The 21,607-nt window shown below is 37.3% G+C and overlaps 1 protein-coding gene across 4 annotated transcripts in view; it reads right to left on the minus strand.

Moving 5' to 3' along the window:
* CAP2 (cyclase associated actin cytoskeleton regulatory protein 2) overlaps positions 1–21,607 on the minus strand; it is a 119,638-nt gene that overhangs the window by 20,797 nt on the left and 77,234 nt on the right. For 2 of the 4 annotated variants that reach the window (XM_006909242.1, XM_006909243.1), the window contains 3 exons: positions 16,465–16,608; positions 16,049–16,134; positions 12,439–12,544 (listed from right to left, as the gene is read on the minus strand). The exons of 1 other annotated variant lie outside the window; for it this stretch is intronic. In XM_006909242.1, coding sequence (XP_006909304.1) covers positions 12,439–12,544; positions 16,049–16,134; positions 16,465–16,608 — 336 coding nt within the window. The remainder of the gene's footprint in view (positions 1–12,438; positions 12,545–16,048; positions 16,135–16,464; positions 16,609–21,607) is intronic. One more of the 4 variants, XM_006909244.1, reaches the window with a different exon arrangement.

Below are 21,607 nucleotides of genomic sequence, written 5' to 3' on the forward strand. Positions count from 1 at the left end.
CGATATTGATCTCCTTTTCAAATATTTGTTGGCCGTTTGTATGTCCTCTAGGGAGAAGTGTCTGTTCAGGTCCTCTGCCCATTTTTTGATTGGATCATTTGTTCTTTTGTTGTTATTGAGTTGTATGAGTTCTTTGTATATTTTGGATATTAGGGCCTTATCTGAGGCATTGCTTGCAAATATATTTTCTCATTCAGATGGTTGTCTCTACTTTGTTGACGATTTCTTTTGCTGAGCAGAAGCTTTTTAGTTTGATGTAGTCCCGTTCATTTATTTTAGCTTTTACTCCCTTGCTTTTAAGGTCAAATTCATAAAATCCTCTTTAAGTCCAAGGTCCTTGAGCTTCGTTCCTATGTTTTCTTCTATGCATTTTATTGTTTTGGGTCTTATATTCAGATCTTTAATCCATTTTGAGTTAATTTTGATGTATGGTGACAGACAACAGTCTAGTTGCATTCTTTTGCAGGTGGCCTTCCAGTTTTCCCAACACCATTTATTGAAGAGGCTTTCCTTTCTCCACTGTATATTTTTGGCTTTTTTGTTGAAAATTATTTGCTCATATAAATATGGGTTTACTTGATTCTGTTCTACTGGTCCATTTGTCTGTTTTGCTGCCAATACCATGCCGTTTTGATTACTGTCACTTTGTAGTATAATTTGAAGTTGGGCAGAGTGATGCCTTCAGCCTCGTTCTTTTTTCTCAGGATGGCTTTGGCAGGTCCTGTTTCTTAAGAAGTTTATAATCTAGTGCTGAGGACCCTAACTCCTGGGCCATGAACCGGTACCAGTCCATGGCCTGTTAGGAACGGAATGGGGCTGCACAGCAGGAGGTGAGCTGCAGGCGAGCAAGCAAAGCTTCATCTGTATTTGTAGCCACTACCCAGCGCTAGCATCACTGCCTCGGCTCCACCTCAGATCATCAGGCATTAATTAGATTCTCATAGGAGCAGCAGTCTCTGGTGCCAAAAAGGTTGGGGACCACTGATCTAGTGGGATTGTCAAGTGCATAAATAAGTAATTATATATGCAGTTTGATATGTGTCATGTGTTATATGAGCAAAAGACACTGGAGCACAAAGGAGGAAGTGACCAGCTCTTCTCAGGACAGTGAGATCAGGGGAGCCAGGGAAGGCACTACTGTGGCTTAGGCTTGGGCTGTACAGTTGAATGCACTGTAGAAGACAGAGGCCCTATTAAGAGAGGCACCAAAGGGTTTTAAACAAGGGAGAAATGTACATATATGTACATATATAGATAACATTAATCTTCAACTCTAAAAATAGGTCAGGCAATCTATATCTTGGCCCATGTTTTTACCAATTTTTTAAAAGCAGAGACCAAGAAAATAAAAAAATACCATGTGATATTCTCTTGGAACAATTGGATTATGTCTCTCACAACAAAGCTTTTGTTATGATGTTTCTTCTATAAAATGAGCTTAGTGATAGTAATATTTTGAGCCACCTGTCTTTAAATATTTGTAGAGATCATAGATAAAGCTAAAAAATGAAACAGTTGACATGCAGTGGTACTGTTTGTGGGTTTCCCAGCCTCCATCCTTCCCTCATGGGCACCAAGCCAACTCCCCTTCATGATCACACACATCTGGCTGTCTTCTCTTTCTTGGTTAGATGCTCTCTTTAGCTGTCCAGCTTGAAGCCATCCCGGCCCATGAATCAGGTAGCAGTAACAACTTACATGTGCTCAATTTCAGGCTTTAAAAGCAATTTAAAAATCACAAAGCCATTTTAGTCACAAATACACTTACATCAACATGCTAAAACTACAGGAATTCTCAATGTTGTACAACTGAACGTTCTGGTCAAATGCTATTTATCAATTTTTCCAAAGACAAAGAATCTCAAGTGGTCTTGTGTAATATGAAACATAAAATAAGAGATGATTAACCTCTCATATATCACAACATAAGGGAGGGGTTAAAAGAAGAAACTACCAGTTTCAGAATCAAAGACTAACTTTTTATATACATAAATCAGTTTTCACAGCAGCAAGAGATGCTTCACAAATTTGTGATTTAAGATTTGTTTATGTTTTAGACGTCAAAACTAGTTTCTATTTTCTGTGAGATGTACTTTGATCATGAACTGAGTGAAATTGATACATTTCCAAATTTGTCAATTTCTATAAGTACTTGCAAATTTTACATTCATATTTACATCACACTTTTATTGGCAGACAACTATAATCAAGAAAAAAGATTGCACATAAACTAACAGATGATCATCCCATACAACATAAGTGTAAGCCAAAGTGAATTTATGACTTTAGTCTTTATTCTCTTATTTTTATCACTTCCTATAATTTTAAGACTTCTTCTGCCAATGAAAACAAAGTTTCTGGGGCCTTTCCAAGAAAACAGAATTGTTAAAAATACTACAATGAAGTGCTGTATAACAATTTAAATATACGCTTATTAATATTTTTTAAAAAGTCAATTTAGGGAATATTTCCTAGTTCATCTATGGTAACAGAACACTACTTGAATTTCAGGTTTCCATAAAAATATCAGTGGTGCTTACTTATATATAGTTGCAACAAAAAAGATGGTCCCACAGTTAAGAAAAAAATATGGGGCCTGTTTTGATCACTTTTCTTCAGAGGTAAGACTCCAAACACCCTAGATCAAGACAGAAGTAAAGAAGAAAGGTAATGAGAACCCAAATCTCATGGTTCCATTAATGACTTCTAATGGCCTCATTCTTTCCCATTCTCCCTACCTGCCTGTGGTCTCTGCATATCCTGTCTTTGATGACTTGGAGGGATGTGAGCCATGGCAGTAGGTGAAAAAAGATAGAACAAGAAATAAAATCCCTTCAGAGAAGGAATAACAGCTTTAAATTGGAAAACGGTCTGAGAATAATGTATACAATCTGCATCAGTTCGTGGAAATCACCTAGTGTTTTTACACTTGTTCTAATTTATATATCAAATGTGGCCCTTCCAAAAACATAGGTGGTGATTTCTGTTCTACAGAAAAGTAGAAATGTTTGATAAAAGCAGACCAAGGCCTCAGAGCAGAGTCCAGAAGAATAAACTGAACACATTTTAATTTGCTCAAGCAAGCCGGCTAGTTTGTATAAATGGTCTTGATAAGTAGCCTCAATTATTACTTTGGCCTCTCTTTGCTCTTGCTCTCAGAACCAAATCTGGAATTTCCAGATTGTCTTTTCTTCTTGCCTTCCAGCATTGGCAGCTTGAAAATAAAATTTCTCATAACAAAAAGGAAAGATAAAATTAAATTTTCCATGGGAAAATTTCCCAGAGTTAAAGATAGCAGAGTATACCCATCAAAGAGAAAAACTATAGATAGCCAACTGTTATATGAAGACGAAGAGTGACTGACATGTGGCTTGAATTATCTGGACAACTACTTCATTTGGCCAAAAAAGCCTAAGTCTGAACTCTCATCGAATCAATGTTTTTGATTTTCTTTCAGATTTTAAGGTCATAAACTATTGTATTCCTCAAATTATCCATACTTGGTAGATGGCAGAGGTGGAAGTGAAAATAATTGCTGTTATAAAGATGATATAAATCATCTTTATATTATATATATTATGTATATTATATAGTATATTAGTTATACTATGTTATATATTATTTACTTAGGAAAACAAAAAATAAGAGCAGAAATATCTGCTGAGCTTTGTTGTTGAGACACAGTAAGACAAAATAACTTTTGTCTCAATTTCAGTTCCAAAATTCACAGGAAAGATTAATTGATGCTTTGGTCTGGAGAAAAGGTCTGTGATTAGCTTAGCATGCATCAAGGTACAACCTGGACCAACAAACTGTGGTCTGGGCTCAGCTATACGTGAGCTGTGAAGGGTTTGTTTAACCTTTAGAAGACAATTTGCACCTTTCCTCCAATCCTTTTTAAGAAACCTTTTGGCTGAATCTAATATTAGATTGCATTTTCTGAGTTTATACCACCTGGGAATAAGGCGCATGCGGGCGACAAGTGACAGGTGCAGGGGAGGCACTGGCAACCAATAAGCCATTGTCTATAATAAAATACACCTCCTATTACCATTATCATCATTGATAGAAGAAATTAAGAAATATTATTTACCTGGCTCTTGAACAATGGACACAATCTGCAGTTAATGGAAGAACACTATGAAAATTTCACTATGGAGAAATGCGATTACAAATTATGTTCAATTTAGCAAATATGTTTGGAGATTGGCCCTGTACCAGTCATTGCTGCACACCTGAGGTGGACCGGGGAAAGGACCCTGCTTTCAATGAGCTCATAGGCTCGGAGGAGAGAAGACACTTCTGTGTTCCCAGGCAACAGGCACTGGGCTCTGGGTCTTCGTGTCTTGCTCAGGCTGTACCTTGTTTGGAAGGCTTTTCCCCAATTTACTACCTGGAAAACTCTTACATATCCTTCAAGGCTCAGCTCCAAGTTCTCTTCTTTTGTAAACTTTCTTCAGCTTTCCTAAGAGGAAAATTTCTGTTTATTTCCTATTCCTTCACTACGAGGATCCGTTAGGGACACCTTTATGATGGTACTTGTAATTTCTTATCTACGAATTCAGGTTTGGTCATCTCCCAAGCCTGAGCTCTGAAGAGCCACTCATTATTCATCTTAACATCACTGGTAGTGTGTTCTAGTGCCTGAGACACTGTAGGTGTTTCATAAATATTTACTGAAGTAAATAAGTAACTGCTTTATAATGTAGAAAGTGCTAAACATCATAAAAGAAATAGATTTTAAGAAATATTATGGAGGTTTTGTGGAGGGAAAAGATAGCTTCCAGTTTGGGGCAGGACATGGTGATAAGCAGAGCAGGTCGGAGAGGCTTCTTGGAGAGCAGACCATTTAAAACAGTCCAATGTGAAACAAGGAAGCAAGAGAAAGGTGATTCCCAAAAGCAGGGGACACGAATGTTGTCATTACGACAAACAAATGCAACTGAGTTGTTAGCAGTCACGCAAGAATTTACGGATCCACGTTAGTATTGTCTTTCGAAGCATTACTTTCTGATGGGACACACTTGTTTAATAAAACTATCGTTACTCAAAACTTTCTTTTAGGATTGCCTTCAGACCTGTTTACATAAACATACACACCAAATAATCATTCACGTCTTTGCACTCTGCTCCCTCCGACTGAGAAGAATATTACTTGAAACCTCTCCAAAGATGCTCTGAATTTCAATGGCTTTTCGCTATTTGAAAAGATAAAACTCACTTTTAAAAAAAGAAAGATTTGCTACAACTTAGTATCCCAAAAAAGATGAGCCAAAGGTTTTACCTGTCACTGCCTTTTCTCACTGGAGAGGGAAAGGAAGATGGATAAAGCCATTCAGCTATGAAGGCGATTACTGGGAAGCCCAGTCTCAGGAAGTGGTGGGGGGTGCTGGGGGAGTGGAGGCTGAGAGGCTGGACCTGGAGGCATGGGACCTGAGCAGTGAATGAGAACCTGGGGTGCCCAGTGTGGCTCCCTCTGGGCTGGGACTGATAGCCAAGTTCACTCAAAGTCTCCTCCTATCCAGGCCCCCCAGCTCTGCTCTGGGGAGCACCTCTGCCTGTACTCACATCACAACCTCCTGATTTTCCTAAGAAAAGAGTGGGAAACAGGACACCCCCAGTTACATCACTGCCTTCAGTGTTACCCATTAAAGAATTTTAAATAAGCATACCTTAATTAAAATATTCTTGAGGTGATGGTTTAAATAAATTAGAAACATATATTAACTTGCTGGCCTTCAGGTTTAGAGAGTTCGAGTTCTTGGTTATGAAAAAGTTCTAGTAAATAAAATAATCTGATCGTTAAAGTAAGGAGTTTTAAAAGCAACTACTGTTTTGATTTAGAGAGAGAAAGATTTAAATACTCTAAAAACATCTGTATTCTTATCAACTAACAATAAAACTCAAAGGTATTTATGAGATAATAAAAATAATTCTAAATGTAAAAAACTTACTTAGAGCTTCATAGCACCACTGACTCTAAACTATTGTGTATAAAATTGTAGATACTTATTTTTGAACTACACTTATTCCACTGAAGCTATAGTACAGGTAAAAATAAAAACCACAAATAATCCCCAAACTTCAAAAGGCAGAAAATGAAGCTATAAGCAGTAATCTATCAAACCAGGCAACTGGTCAATAAATAATCAAGAGATCATTACACAAAAACCTTCTTACTCCTTAATTCTATAAGCCTGCATCTACCTCCAACCCTCCTGAAACTGCTTTCTAAAGGTCACTGATAAAATAGATGATGGCAGCCTTTCTCCAATCCTTATTCTCCCCTAGTTGTCATAGCTGACTGTGGTAGCCACCCTGTCTTTTTTAGAGCTTGAAGACCCTTGATTCTAGTTCTCTTCTTTGTCTACTTGACTGATTTACACCCTTTTCTAAACAGTGGTGTCCCCGAAGGTTTTATCCTCCATTGTATTCTTTTTTCCCCATCTTCTCACTTATGTCACTATCATTTTTAGGTGTTCCCACCACACTTTGGTGAATTTCAGACCTGCATTTCACCTGCCTGCTACACCTCTCCATCTCAACGGATGTCTCCATTTCACCTGCGCCCCAAACACACCATGGGGAAGCTCATGAGAATATTTTTCTTGTTCCTGTGCTAACTCTTCCTGTTGATTTCCCTGTTTCTATGGCTGCTATTATGATTCTCTCAGACTTCCAGATTAGAAACTTTGGGTTTAGATTTGATATATCTTGCCCTCTCTCTTTTTCCTTGGTCTACTCCATCTCTTTTTGCATTGCCATTTCACACTCCAGGTCACATATTAACTACCCTACCCCTAGCCTTCCTCTAGTCGCCTAACATGAACCAGGGCCTTTAATCTCTTCCCTTTTCCATCTGTCTTGCACAACTCCTAAATCATTATTTACAGTGTGTAACTTTCTGCCTAAAAATCTATGGTGAAGGGGAAAAAAATCCATGCACTCCACATACAGACCCAGTTTCTTAGAACAACGCATAAAGATTTCATCACCTGGCTCCAATTAGCACACAGCTTTCTTGCCACATTCAGCTCTACAAAAACTACCAGCTTTTCCCTCAAAGTACTTTGTTCACGTCCTGTGTGCATGCGCAGAATTCTCTGCTAAGAACTGCCCTCTTCTTTACTGTCTGCCTAGTCATTCTTCAAGACCCAAATCGAATGGCAGCCCCTTAATTGCCCTTCTTGCTCACCCAGGATTCTAATTACAAGGTGTATTTCCATCAAGCCTTATATTATTTTTACTTATTTTTGCATCATAATTAAAATGTTCTGCTTGATGGCAGAAACTGTAGCATAAATATAATGCCTGTTGTGTGCTCTGTATGTGGTAGGTAGCAATAAATATTTATTAAATAAATTAAAGAGTAAAAATAAATGATCTCCTTTGAGTCTCGCTCAAGTTGGACTCCTCAGGTCAAACTTGAATATACCAGAGCAATGTTTTTTGAACTTTAATATGCATATAGATCACCTGGGAAAATTTTGTTAAAATGTGGGTTCTGATTCAGAAGGTCCATGGTGGGGCCTGAGATTCTGCATTTGTAACAAGTTCCCAGGTTGCTGCAGGCCCAAGAACTACACTACACTATAGGATTGAGTGTACCCCATGTTTTCCTGGTCTGTGTTGTTCATCTAGCTCTGCACCTACCTCCAGCATGCTGCTCACCCTGTTCTATCATGTTGTGCTGTTTATATGTTCTTCAGCTAGAATGCATTTCAGTGGACAGGAACTGCATCTGCTGTGCCATATATCCATCCACCTTTGTATTCTCAGCACCTTGCCCAGAGTCTGGGGCACAGTAGGTGCTTAATTACGTAGTCTCTTTCAGGTTGAACTCACAGCCATTTCCAACCTAACTCTATTATCTGTGCATTTAGAGCTCATTTTTTAGTCAATGACATTCCTAACTCCCCCTGAGCAGCTGAGATCTTTTCCACAGGAGAATGAAAGGAATTGGCTACCCAAAGCCCCCCAAAGAAGCTAAAAACCTAAGAGCAATTAAGTAGACTGAAGATAGCTGTGGTCAGGCACTCTCTGTAGCCACAGAGATCGATGAGTTTTGCGATTCAGACAAGTTACACCATCCCAGGCTCTATCTATTCACGTTGATTAACAAATCTAAGGCATAGATTTGGAACAAGTTTAAAGTATTGTGTGTTAAAACCTGTACCATATGTACCTTGGACTTTTTGTAAATAAATGTTTGTATACTCTGCCAAAAAGTAGGAAAAATGATTATTAAATATTTTTTTCTTTAAAAATACATAAACTAATTCTGGTTAAAGTTCTAAATGAAAGTTTAGATATAGAAGATTTGAGTTTATGCTTATAAAATCAAGAGGAAGCCAGAGCAGCCAGAAGACTTGAAAACTTAAAGATATACATATTTAATGACATGCTACAGAGTCTACATTATTTATAATGTCAGGATACCCTCTGGCTGAATTTTAATTTGATCACAAGCAAACTTAACTTTTCACTTTGTTAAGGGACATTTGGCTTTTACATTGAGAAATAGGCTGAAAAGAAACATCTACTTGGAAGAAAAGAAGTGATCTGAAAGTGTCTTGCTTTGAGAAAAATAAAACCTCACCTCGACTAAAATTGCAACCATTCCAAACTATTTGTATTTCCCAGAGGTTCAGTGGAGGATAGGATAGATGACAGTTGATGTATAGGGTAGATTTTTAAAATCCACTTTATTAGCAGAAAGAATTACATCACCACTACATAAAACTTTATACACATCCATACATGTGTAGTTCTATTCTACTCTACAAATAATTATACCTGGGTTTGTTTCCAAAGCTAAAGTAATTCAGAAAGACAAAAATCTGTCAACAAGTTTAACACCAGAAAGTTAAGAAAACAACCACATTTTAACCTATTTATGGAATTCTTTTCATGTCCTTTTCATGGCCAGATCCACACAGAATAGAATAGTTGGAATGCTGATCCAGACAATTCATAGAAAAAATCAGTTATTTTGGAATTACAAGTGTGAAGATCAGGCCTTAGTCTTTCAGCTTTAGTTATCTGATTTTCAGGAACCACCAATGCACGAATGTAATATGAATATTACAAATCTGACCAACTGCAAGGGATAATAATAAAAAACAGTGCCTCTATTGGGTTCCTGCCAAAAGATCAATTTATTCCACAAAGTGCATTTGAGACCCAGCAACGAGGAAACCATGTAAATGAATATGAAAAAGAGTTCCCAGTAATTAAACTAACTCAAAACTGCAAGAAGTTTCTGGTGTAGTCCTTCTAGTGCACAGTCGTATTGCAGAAAAGATGACAGAAACGAGAAGATTCCATTGGCCATGAGAACAAGACATTCCGGATGGATTATTCCACACCTGCTTTGTCCTCCCAATGCCACTCCCAACCCCATGTTAGTGTACACGCGTGCACACACACAGACACACAGACACACACACACACACAGACACACACACACACACACACAGACCCTCTCGCCAATCACTGAAATATCGCTGGCCTCAAAAATTTTACATTTCACTGTGACAGCTGAAGAGAGCAACAGTTGTCTGCCACAGCTGCAGTCTGAAAGCAAAGGTTAGGAGGTGGGAGAAGGCAAATACAGTTCCAACTGCTAACTCAGGGGGAATAATTCTTTCGTAGAGCAATGTGCCCTTGGAAACTCAGTCTTGAGCAGCATGCCGTTCAGTCACTAAAAACTCCATAGAGCGCAAATCTCAAAATCCAATTTGAAAAAAAAAATTCTCAAAATATTTGAAATTTAGATTTTAAAGTAAAAACTATAATTAAAAAAAATTCATAGTTTTTTTTTTTTTTACTCCAAACCTTAGAAGAGGATAAAAATACCAGGAAACAGGTTTCTATGTATATGTCTTAAAGTTCGTCAAAAGATTTTATACATATGATATTATCTCTAAAACAACATTTTCTTACCATAATCATTCCTCACTTTTAATATCTGGCAAAACTTTATCATATTACTCTTTATCATATTATTCTTCAGAAAGTGAAGTAGATGCTCTGCTTTACAATGATTATCATTTTGAATAGAATTTTCCCATAGCATAACATGTACTCAATAAATAATAACTCTCATTATTATTATGTCAATGCTGCCCAATGCATGCTCTACAAATCATTTATAATTTACATAAATAAACCATTTATGTTTTATAATGTTTTTCAAAATATGGGATGTGACCGATTAGTGGGCCATGAAATCAATTTCTAGGTCTCAGCCAGAATTTTATAAAAAATGAAATAAAATAGAAAAGGAAATAGCTGAATGCATTTCATGTGATGAGAGAAAGTATTGTCTTTTGAAACTTGTTTTAGTATTGTGGGTAGGGTGTATGTGTGGGTAAAATGCATCTCTTACTATAGATTATCTTAGAAGTTTAAAAGTCACTATTACAAGGCATATATTTCTAATGAACATAATGAAAATACAAATATTCACTCTAGAGCACAGAAAAACAACTGCATTTATTTTTCTATAATTAATAATCAATTCTTTTTTATATTCAAAATAATTACTCAGCTTTGTACATTGCATTAAAGGTATTCAAGCCATTTAAAGGTAATTTTTTATTCATTTTCCATGGGCACCATTAACGAATTAATAGGCTAGCATTTGTTGACATGATGATTTCCCACAAATGGATTCTCATTCCTTTTCTATTTATCTACCATGAAATAATAAGACACCCAAGGACTCTTGATGTTTAGTTTGCTATTCTCCCATGATGACCTAGCTCCATGGCAAATGTGTGACAATTCTTTAGGGCAAACTAATCTGTCACAAAGAGCATCTCACTGGAAATCTATGAAAAATAATTCCAATTAGTCTACACAAACACCTACCTACATCCACACATACCCTCTGTATTAAACCCCTCCAAATGTTTATGAACTCTATTGTCAGAAATCATAATATCGTGGGAAGAAGAAAAATAATCAACTTATTTTATCTTGCACTGTGCATTTCACCTTATGGAGAAAATAGGCAAAGTAGAAAATAAAAAGTTTCAGTCTTTGGGGGTCAATGTTAACATTTGTACAAATGTTTGGAAACAAATGCAGAAGTCCCACACTCCCTTGAAAAATCACAAACTCTGCCTTGATATTATTACCTACTGTGTTCAGGATTCCACAAGTAGCATTCAGAATGAGGGTTAGGTGCTGGAGTACGGCTCTCAGGAGAGTGTGGGGTTCTACCCTTGAACAGAACTCACAAGTATGTCACTTGATCTTCTCAGTGTTTACTCCAGTTAGAACATCTCCCGTGACCATCAAAAGGTAACATTGATTTCTAATGGAAGGCATTTTCCATGAGAAGCATTTCCCAAACAAGTGTACAATCTTAAAAGGGCAAGAAAAATTTTAAGAGACCCTTAACTCACAATTTAGTCCAAACTATTTACTGGGTACTTATTCTGTGCCAGGTATTACCTTAGGAGCTGGAGACAGAGATAAGTTTCCAGTAGAGTGATGGAGTCCAAAAAGTACACAAAAAATTATAATTCTGTATGCTAAGGGCTATGATTGAGGTACATTCAAGTTATGAAGGAGGCATAGAAGGGAGCCATCCGTTCTAGATAAGGAGCTGATGGAGATCAATGGACATTTCCTAGAGAGATGATCTTGAAGCTGTGTCTTGGACAAGAGGGAGAGGTACTTCCCCAGGGAACTCAGTATGATATTTGTTTGGGACATTGCAAAAAAGGCTAAAACCACATTTAACTTGCAAATATTGAAACGACAACAATTTGATTTGCTTTGACCTAAGCATTGTATGTGTTCAGGATTCCACAAGTAGTCTGGTAGTGCTGGGAGGAAGTAGGACAAGGGAAGATAGGAGAGAAGGTCAGATCAACATCTCACGTGGGACTGAAAGTGGGAACATTTACAAGTTGAGATTTTAACCCAGGACTAGAATTGCCTAAGTATTCAAAAATGTCATTTGATAAACTTTAAAACACCGAGAGAAATAAAAAAAAAATAAAAAAAGACATTTTATTCATAACTCTATCTTCTTGAAATTAATAACAAGTTCAAATCTTTCTGTATTCTTCAATTTTTATCATACAGTTTCTTAATGTAGATGTCATTTTAGTACTCATAAACTTTTGTACTCTATCACTTAACAGACTAGCAGATCATTTCCCATGTAATTATCATGTGTTATTTTTCTTGGTTGTAGAGTGTTTCATTGTGTTCTTACCATAAATGACTTAACTATTTTCTTTCTGTATGTCATGTAGGCAGTTTCCAGATTTTCTTGTGATGAATGACATTTTCATAAAGTCTCTACATGTATATTTTATATTATGTTTTCCATGAGGTAAATTCTACATTACTAGGCTACCATGAATAAATATTTTAATGGCACTTTGTTATCCAGGTGGAAGAGGGTTTGGTACTTACTGTTTTGCTCCAAGTAAGGCCTGTAGTGTGATGCTCCTTGATGTATGCTTGAAGCTCACTCCAAATGTTCAAATACGACTTCACCCAATCCACATGGCGTAAATCACTTTGTTATAAAAGAGAGTGGAAGAGAGTGGGTTTAGGACCTAAAATAAAATTTTTTAGAAATTGGGGGATGGGGAACATAATAATCTAGTAACTAAGGCTCCATATGACCCTAGAGCAATTATATTTCTAGTCCAGTCACTGTGAACTGATTTCAAAGAGAACCTTGAAAGGAGTGGTCCAGGTCTCTCCTGAGAGAAGTTAAATGCCCTGAGCTCCAGATATGGAGCAGAGAGGACCACAAACAGGAATCCCACAGAACCAAGCCAATTCAGGTCATGTCCTCACGTCACCTCGAATGGGGAGATGAATGTGGAGAGGAGACCATTCCTTTTTGTACTGCTTCTGATGCAAAATGAACATTGTGCTTTCAGGAAGGAGAATGGTATTGACAAGAAAAACAGTTCTTTAGTTTGTTTTCTAATAATTTGGTTGGATTATTCAGCTGAAAGTGTAACCAAATTGGACAATTTTAGACTGAAGAAGTTGTAAGAAGAATGATTTCTTACAAGTGGATAGCACGCTAACGGGATATTCACTTAAATTACCTTGATTTGATACTTATAATGAAAATGCAGGTTAGGCAGGGTATTACCAGTATTTTTGTCCCAATTCTACTGACCCAAAATGTAGTAAAATGCTTACCCTTTATAACAATTAACACACAGGACTGAGACAACTATTAAAATATTAAACTTATGATAGGGAAAAGTAGCTTCATTTCCTTTGGATACATTTTTTTCTACTTTGAATGAAGTAGTAGTAAATGAGATAATGATGAAATCTCAGTTAACAAAAATTTAATCATGAACCCAGGTCATTAATCTGAAGACAATCACTGAAGGAAATCTCTGTTATTAAAGTTCTTGTCAATAATGACTTTTCTCTGGACATATTATATTTTGTTGTCTTTGAAAAGCTCCAAGCACCACCAGCATGTTTAGATCCTATTGCATTAAGTCATGCCACTTAAGAAAAGTGAAAAAGGGAAATTGAAATCATAATTATCCTCCTCTCAAAGAGGAAAACATGTGAATGTGGTTTTATTCTACATTTTTATATTTAGAGATTATATTAATCAAATCTGTAAAAAATCTTGTTGTCACTCTCTCTCGCTTTCCCAGTTAAAACCCAAAAGGCTAAGTGTAGCTCCATAGTCTCTCATATCAGTTTCCTTATCCTGTGGAGTTTTTTGAGGGTCTTAGTACAGTGTCCTTCACATAGGAGATAGTATATACAACAGCCATTATTAGAGCCCTAAAATCATTTCAAAATAAATGTACACACGTATTTCTACACATGGTCATTTAATACATACATGCACATATGTACACATGTGTATCTTCATACAATATACAAATATGTCTGTAGACATTATAGAAATGTCAGGCTATACTTTCTATTTAAAAATTTAACAAGTGGTGAAGTCCAAATATGTATAGGGAAATTCATTTTCCTTTTAAGTATTACGGTATGATTTTGACTTGAAGAAAGTTATAGCAACTTATAATAAGGAATAACAATAGAGTGTCTTTTAGCCTGAAGTCAGTCTCTAAGAGAAAACACATTGAGCAGGATCCAACTACCCATCCTTAGTTTTCATTTACCCTGAAGCTATGGTAAGGGCCTGTGGTTTTAATGATCATGACTCAGAGAGGTCATACCTCTATAATGTCAAAACAATTAACTTGCTCTATTCATTTATGGAAAAAGAGCCCAACAAGCAGTCAACCCAGTTGTAAGGGCTGCACAGATGCAGACTCCACTGCCCATAGCCCTTTTGTTTAAACCACAAGGAAGCTTGACTCAACTCCTCTACCCATGGGCCTGTCTGCAGGTAGGCGGCAATGAGTGGCAGAGGACTGCAACAACCTGCGACCAGCACTGAGCCCACAGAGTGAAGGCACAGCTGGACTGGGTGCACTGATAAATGGGTGTTAAATGAGCGGTGTGCAGTATTCTGCTTCTGTCAGGTTACCACCCCTGGAAGCTCGACCGGTGACTGGGAGCAAAGTGAATGAGTCCACACCTCTAGCTGCATTTCCTGGTCCATTAAGTATAATTGAGTTGTCCTTGATGCTGCCAGAAGTACATTTTCCACTCAGTAGCTGACATCAAAGGGCAAATACTGGACTCTATTTAATGTGTGTACAAAAAAGTGGAAAACTTCAACCCTCCTTGCTATGCTGCCACCTGGAGAGAATCACTCACACCCATGGCCCCAACATACCCTCAAGTAGGGACTGGGGGAAAGACAGGAGCTGATAACCTGAGATAAGAACAAAAATGACCTCCAAGGGTGACTAGTAAAAAGGCAGAGGCCTACAGGGTCCTGAATAGGCATGTATAGGTGTGTGTCTGTATATCTTGGGGGAAAAAAAAAGATTAAGTACAGAAGATCTTTTATGATGTGGAAGTCCCTATGGGTGAATGTTCATGCTGACATATTTTTACGTCCAGGTTTTGGAATTTAAATTTATTCTTTCCTGAACTGTTATTTTTATGTGAGAAGAGTAGGCTGTCTCACATTTCTGATGCATTTTCTCATTCACATTGCACAATTCCATAGTCTCTATCTAATACAACAGGGCAACATCTAAAGTTTTGTCATTGGACAGTTGCCTCACCCACAGTTCTCAGGGTGCAGAAAGTTTTACTTGGTATAACTGCTTTAACCAAAGTTCCTTTGAGGTAGAAGAGGAAAGAGGCATGCTGATGTCTCCTAAAGCTGCCCTTCTTAAAAGCTACAAGACCTGTTTTGCCAACGTGGAATGAGTAAGGGAGTGGAGCACTGTAGTTTAGGAGATGTTTTCCTGGATAGTCATCGCTGGAGTCTCTCCATTTGGTCCTGTTTTCTATTCTAACCCCAGTTTAAGTCTCTCTAGGATCAATAATTTGTACGGTAGAATGCAGTGATTTTTTAATCGGTTTTTCTGGCAGGCAAAATCCCTTGGTTCAGATTCATCTGTACTTCCAACAGCACTCTGAATGGTCGCTATTCTTATAAATGCCTCTCTGTCCACCCCAATTGTATTTCATCTTAATGCAATCTTTCTTCTCAGTGGCCTGGTTTATTGTCTCATCTGATTTCCATTCTTCATATATACTTCATTTCCAGATTCCTCTTTTCTTCTCTCTGCTCACTCACAAACTCTATTTTGACAATGTAAAAGTTTTGTGACCATATAGGGCTGGTCTATCACAAACTGTCAGAGAGCTCTCTCATTATTGTGGTAATATGTAATAGATGACATGCATTCAAGTGGAGAGAGTTTATTAATTGCAAGAGAATTAAGGCAGATTTTCTAAAACACACATATTATCTGGATAACTGATTTCACTTTGCACTTTGCTTTACTTGCAAAGATGAGATATTTCTTTAATGTTCATAGTAAAGTAGTTAACAGCTTTTGAAAGGAATCAGTAATGAATTATATTAAATTTTAGAGATAAATGTCTAACAAGCAATCAACTGAAAATTTGGTCAGTAAAAGAAGGTACATACCTGTGTTTGTAGTCCTTCAAAACCCTGTTAGTGTAAAAGGTGGCAGCATCATTCATCTCCTTGACATAAGGACCGGGTTTGGGGGACTGAGAGAACGGGACCATCACCCAAGCATACAAGGGAAAAAAAAATAGGATAAGAAAGAAAATGCCTTAAAGAAGAAGAAAAGCAATGGAGATGTTGACTTGAAAGTTGGAGGCACATTTTGCCTTGTAAAGATTGATTAAAGGCTTTCCACATTTTAGAACACAAAGCACTCGACTTCAAACAGGGTAAAAAAGAGGTGCTACGTTCAGCCTGCACAGAATCTTCCCTCAGTGTAACAGAGGACAAAGGAGCCTGAAAGTAGCTATGGATTCTCTTAAACACTCCAAAAATGTGATGAGTGCAGGGGGTAACACTCCATCTGGACTCACCACAGCTATCCATCCAAGAGCAGGGATGCTTTCACTGACGGCTGAGAGATGGTTAAACATTGTACTGCCCCGGTTCCTTTCTCTGTAAGTTTGGATTTCCTGAATCTTTTCTGATATTGGTTTCAGAAGTGCAGTCACGTCATTCTGTAAGCAAACAGTGAACACTGTTACTAAGACAGAACAGAAGCAGAGCGCCTCTATCTACTTTGCCCTAAGCAAGAGTACTGGGTACTTGCCATTTGTTGGGGGCTTTCAAAATAGGATTTTCTTTTTGTTACGGTAGATATGAAAATTGCACAAAGTTTTAACATTATTAATGCTGTCTCCTGAGACATGGAAACACTCCCAGTATATGATACAGCCCCTGTTTTAGAGAAACCTACATGGAACAGAGTGAATTGAGTGTAGATCAGTTATGTTTCCAAACGGAATGAACAGATCATACTACGCAGTAACACAGATCTAAAATCAGGGAGGGTGGTGAGAGTTAGTAAAGGTTATCTTCCTGTTTCTTTGGGAAAATAATGTCAGAGAGGTTCCTTGTTTTACCAGAGTTACCATAATCCATGTGAAAAAGCGGAGATATTTCACTGAGGCTCTTTTTAAGAAAATGTGATGGCTTGTAATATTTATAGTTACTTTAGTCTGGTTCGGCCTTCTACAGTGTCCCCAGTCAACTTGGCCGATGACTACTGGTCACTCTCATTTCTGATTAGTTCAACAACTGATTTCTCTTTCAAAATCATGTGATCTGAGTTATGAAGTATCACAGTCATAAACACCTACCCTTGGCATTCTCTACTTTCTTTGATTTTGAAGAGCAGATACGAAGTTACCTAATTTTTTGTGTATGTGCTCCAAAGAAATAGCAAGTCTTGTGTTTCAGCTTTGTAAAAGCAGTTGAAGAGGCTTCGGCAATATTTTACTAAATCTTGTTAGCAGGAAATAAAATAGAAAAGCCCCTTAAGGCTCTTTAATTTCTCTAATCAAGACTTCAGAGTAAAGTTTCCGGCCTTGGCTACATATTGAAATCACCTGTGAGCTTTCAAAAACAGAGGCCTGGGTCCCACCCTCAGAGACTGATTCAATTGGTCTGAGGGTGACCTGGGTTGGGGCACCCCAGGTACAGAGGTTAATCACTGCTACAGTGGTGGCTTAACACCCCCAAAGTCATTTCTACCAGGGACAGCACACCATTAGGGAAGGAATTATGTTCAGCTATGGCAGCTTCCAGACCTTACTTCTCTGTCTTAAATCCTATGTATATCCTCCCCTAAAAGAAATCTGTGTAAGGGCTTTAGAATTAGAATGACCTTGGTTTAAATCTCTGCTCTATCACTTACTATCTATGCGGCCTTGAGCAGAAATCTTAATCTGAGCCTTGGTCTCCTCCTCTGTAAATCAGAGATAATAATACTTACAGCCTATGAGCTATAAGAGATATGGCAATATTAACCCTCTGGTATGTGAGCAGTACACAATAAGTGGAAGTAATTATTACTATTATTACTATTATGAAATTAGCTCAGACTGAAGATAAAAAGGATGTCCCTCTAATATGTAATATTCATTTGCTTCAAATAGATGACTGTATTTTTTTCAATTTTTCAATTTTTAATTACAGTTGACATGCAATATATATTAGTTTCAGGTGTACGGCATAGTGGTTAGACATTTATATAACATAAGAGGTATCTCTTTGATAATTCTAGTTCCCACTGACACCATATATAGGTATTCAATATTATTGACTATATTCCATATGCTGTACTTTATGCCCCCATGACTATTTTATAACTGCCAATTTTTACTTCTTAATTCCTTCATCTTTTTCACCTAGCCCCTCATACACCCTCCTATCTGGCAACCGTCAGCTTGCTCTCTGTATCTATGTATGACTTTGTTTTGTTTTGTTTGTTTATTTTGTTTTTTAGATTCCATGTATAAATGAAATCATATGGTATTTGTCTTTCTCTGTCTGACTCACTTCACTTAGCATAATACCTTCTAGGTCCATCCATGTTGTCGCAAATGCTAAGATTTCATCCTTTTTTATGGCTGAGTAATATTCCACTGAATATATGTACCACCTCTTCTTTATCCAGTCGTCTATCGACAGGCACGCAGGTTGCTTCTATATCTTGGCTCTTGTAAATAATGCTGAAATGAACATAGGGATGCACATCCAGAAGTAGGATTGCTGGGTCATATGGTAGTTCTATGTTTAATTTTTTGAGGAAACTCCATACTATTTTCCACAATGGCTGCACCAATTTGCAATCCCAAAGCAATGCACAAGGGTTCCCTTTTCTCCACATCTTTGCCAACACTTGTTGATTTATTGATGATAGCCATTCTGACAGGTATAAGGCGATATCTTATGTGGTTTTAATTTGCATTTCTCTGATGACGAAGACTGTGTATTTAAGATAAGAGAGATTCCAAATATAATACATGAAGGTTAAGAGGATTTTAGGGTTACAGGAATCTAAATTGGGTTATCTAGTTTAGCTTTTTGACAGACTCAATTGAGTAGGTCACAATCAGTATTTTTAAATACAGAATATAAAATATTAGAGGGCATTCATATGAGTAAGAATGAGTATTTTATGAACACTTATTTCAGTTATATAGTGTGCATGCATGTGTGTGTGTATACTGGGCTGCAAAATAAAATGTACATCTTGTTATGAATTTCACAGAAGTTTGGGAATGTGGTTTTAATCCAATTCTCTCATTTTATATAATTGGGATACAAGTTCAAAGAGGTTACTTTACTAAGTCATGATCAGCTAGCAAGAGTTAATAGAGCTGAAGCTAGAACCCAGGTCTTCTGTGAGGTCCTAAGACGATTCTCTACACTGGATTACAGTTATTACAGAATTACAGTTAGCTCTCTACACATAGGCTTCTTCTCTACCAACAAGACTAAGGAGAGGTATTAAGAAGAGATTATAGAATGAGGCTATTTGGGTTCAAGTCCTTGTTCTTCAGTGTATAAGCTCTAGGACTTTCCAAAAATTACCAAACATGTCTACGATTCCATGCAAAATAACCTTATCTGCAAAATAATGTCGATAATAGTACCCACTTCCCAGGGCTATTGTGAGGAGTAAATGAGAGAACAGGTCCACCCTGTGGGTGCTCTGTAGGAACACTGTGGGTGCTCAACCAATGGTAGGTGATCTCCAAGGTATCTGCCAGTTAAAAAGTCTCTGAGTGACCAGAGGCACTGACCAGCTCTTTCATATCACTGACATACAAACACAAGGAGAGTGTCTTCCTAATTGAACTATGCAGGTGGACAGAGACGTGTTTTCATTTGGGAGAAACAAAAAGAAATACAGGAGAAAAAAGCCAAATGTTTTCAAAGTTCTCAGTGGACTTTTTAAATCTTCCATATTGAAGGAGGGGACAACCAAAAAAAGTCGATGCAGAAGTTAGCCAGGTCTTGTGAAAAATTCATGAATACCTCCCCACTTAAAAAATCCCTACTGGTTATTACAAAGAAAAAATCTTATAGATTGGCATGAAGACCCTGCCAGGGTTGTTATGGCTGAATTATGTTTTTCCCAAATTTGTATGCTGAAGTCCTAATCTCTGGTAACTCAGAATGTGACAGTATTTGGAGGTAGGGCCTTTAAAGAGGTAATTAAGTTAAAATGAGGTCATTAGGGTGGGCCCTAATTCAATATGACTGGTGTCCTTATATGAAGGGGAAATTGGGACACAGACACACAGGAAGATGCTGGGAGAAGGCAGCACCCATAAGCCAAGGAGAGAGGCTTCAGGAGAAACAAACCCTGCTGACACCTTGATCTTGAACTTCCAGTCTCCAGAATTATGTAAAATCAAATTTCTGATGTTTAAGTCCCCCTGTCTGTGGTACTTTGTTCTGGCAGCCTATGCAAACTAATATAAGGGTGAAATGATGGTATAGGAAAAGCAATAAATATCCTGAACCCTCAAACACAATAAAACAAATAAAAAAACCCTCTAAACATTCTCTGCCCCAAACACAACTATTCCATGTCTGTTAATGGCTACTAAAAGTCAGGTTTAATTCCTCTCCCTGGAATCTTGTTCTTTAGAAGGCAAACATTTTTCTCTTCATGAGATTCTTTTTATTCCAAATTCAACACCCAGTCAAAGATATGCTATTGATTTTCCCAGAAGACAGCTGATTTTTAATTTTAGCAAAACTACTAAAAAGAATCCTAATTTTCTCCAACAATTTGCTAAGCCATAATATTCTTGATGCAAAGACATTTTTGAGAAAGGCCGGGATATCTGAATTGTTGGTGAAACCTGGCCTATTGCCCCAAAGGGAAAAAGAACCAGAAACTGTATTTACAATGTTAGGTAGATTTATTAACGCCATCTTTATTTATCTCTAACTTCCCAAGAACAAACTCTAAAGTCCAAGGAGACAGAGTATTCTGGAAGATATTTTATATTGGTTATCTGATGAAAGCATTATAAAGACTGTGAAAGTTTCCTTCTGCCTTAATCTGGCAATTGTGTGAAGAATTGTATTCATTAAAAAAAAAAAAGCAATGCCGAGAGAACTAAGTTCAACGGCTATTTGCACAACCCTAATAAACAGTACAGCTTTTATTTTATGCCAATAGATTTCTCCTGTACTTTAAAGTAGGCTTACATTCTCCAGCTCATCCTGAACTTTCACAGCTGGAATCAAAAACAGAGAAAGAATATTAAAGTTATGGTGTAATTTCCATCAAGGCTGATCGTGTGGATGTCAGACAAAAAGCAAATGGGGAAGGTTATTAGCTTGAGGTACTTCTACCTGTTTAAGTATTAAGCATGTATTAGGCATACTCCATAAATACAGGTTGATGTCAATTAATATACTGATGTCAATTAATACTGCAAAAGGGCTTTTTACTGATAGAAGGAGATAATTTTTTTTTCCAGTGGAATGCATTGGTGGTAGCTCCTTAGACATAGCTAGAAGCTAGTGTGCTTTGGAATGGCTTTAAATCAGTCAATTTTACATAGGTCTAACTCAGATTAATTTTTAAATGTATCACTCATGTTTCTTCTATTCTGAGAGACGTTTCCTTGAAAATAAAATCATTTTTCAAGGCTCATGTGAAGAGTAGCTGAAAAATCTGCCTCTGTC

Source organism: Pteropus alecto, unplaced genomic scaffold, assembly GCF_000325575.1.
Source record: "Pteropus alecto unplaced genomic scaffold, ASM32557v1 scaffold121, whole genome shotgun sequence".
NCBI lineage: Eukaryota > Metazoa > Chordata > Mammalia > Chiroptera > Pteropodidae > Pteropus > Pteropus alecto.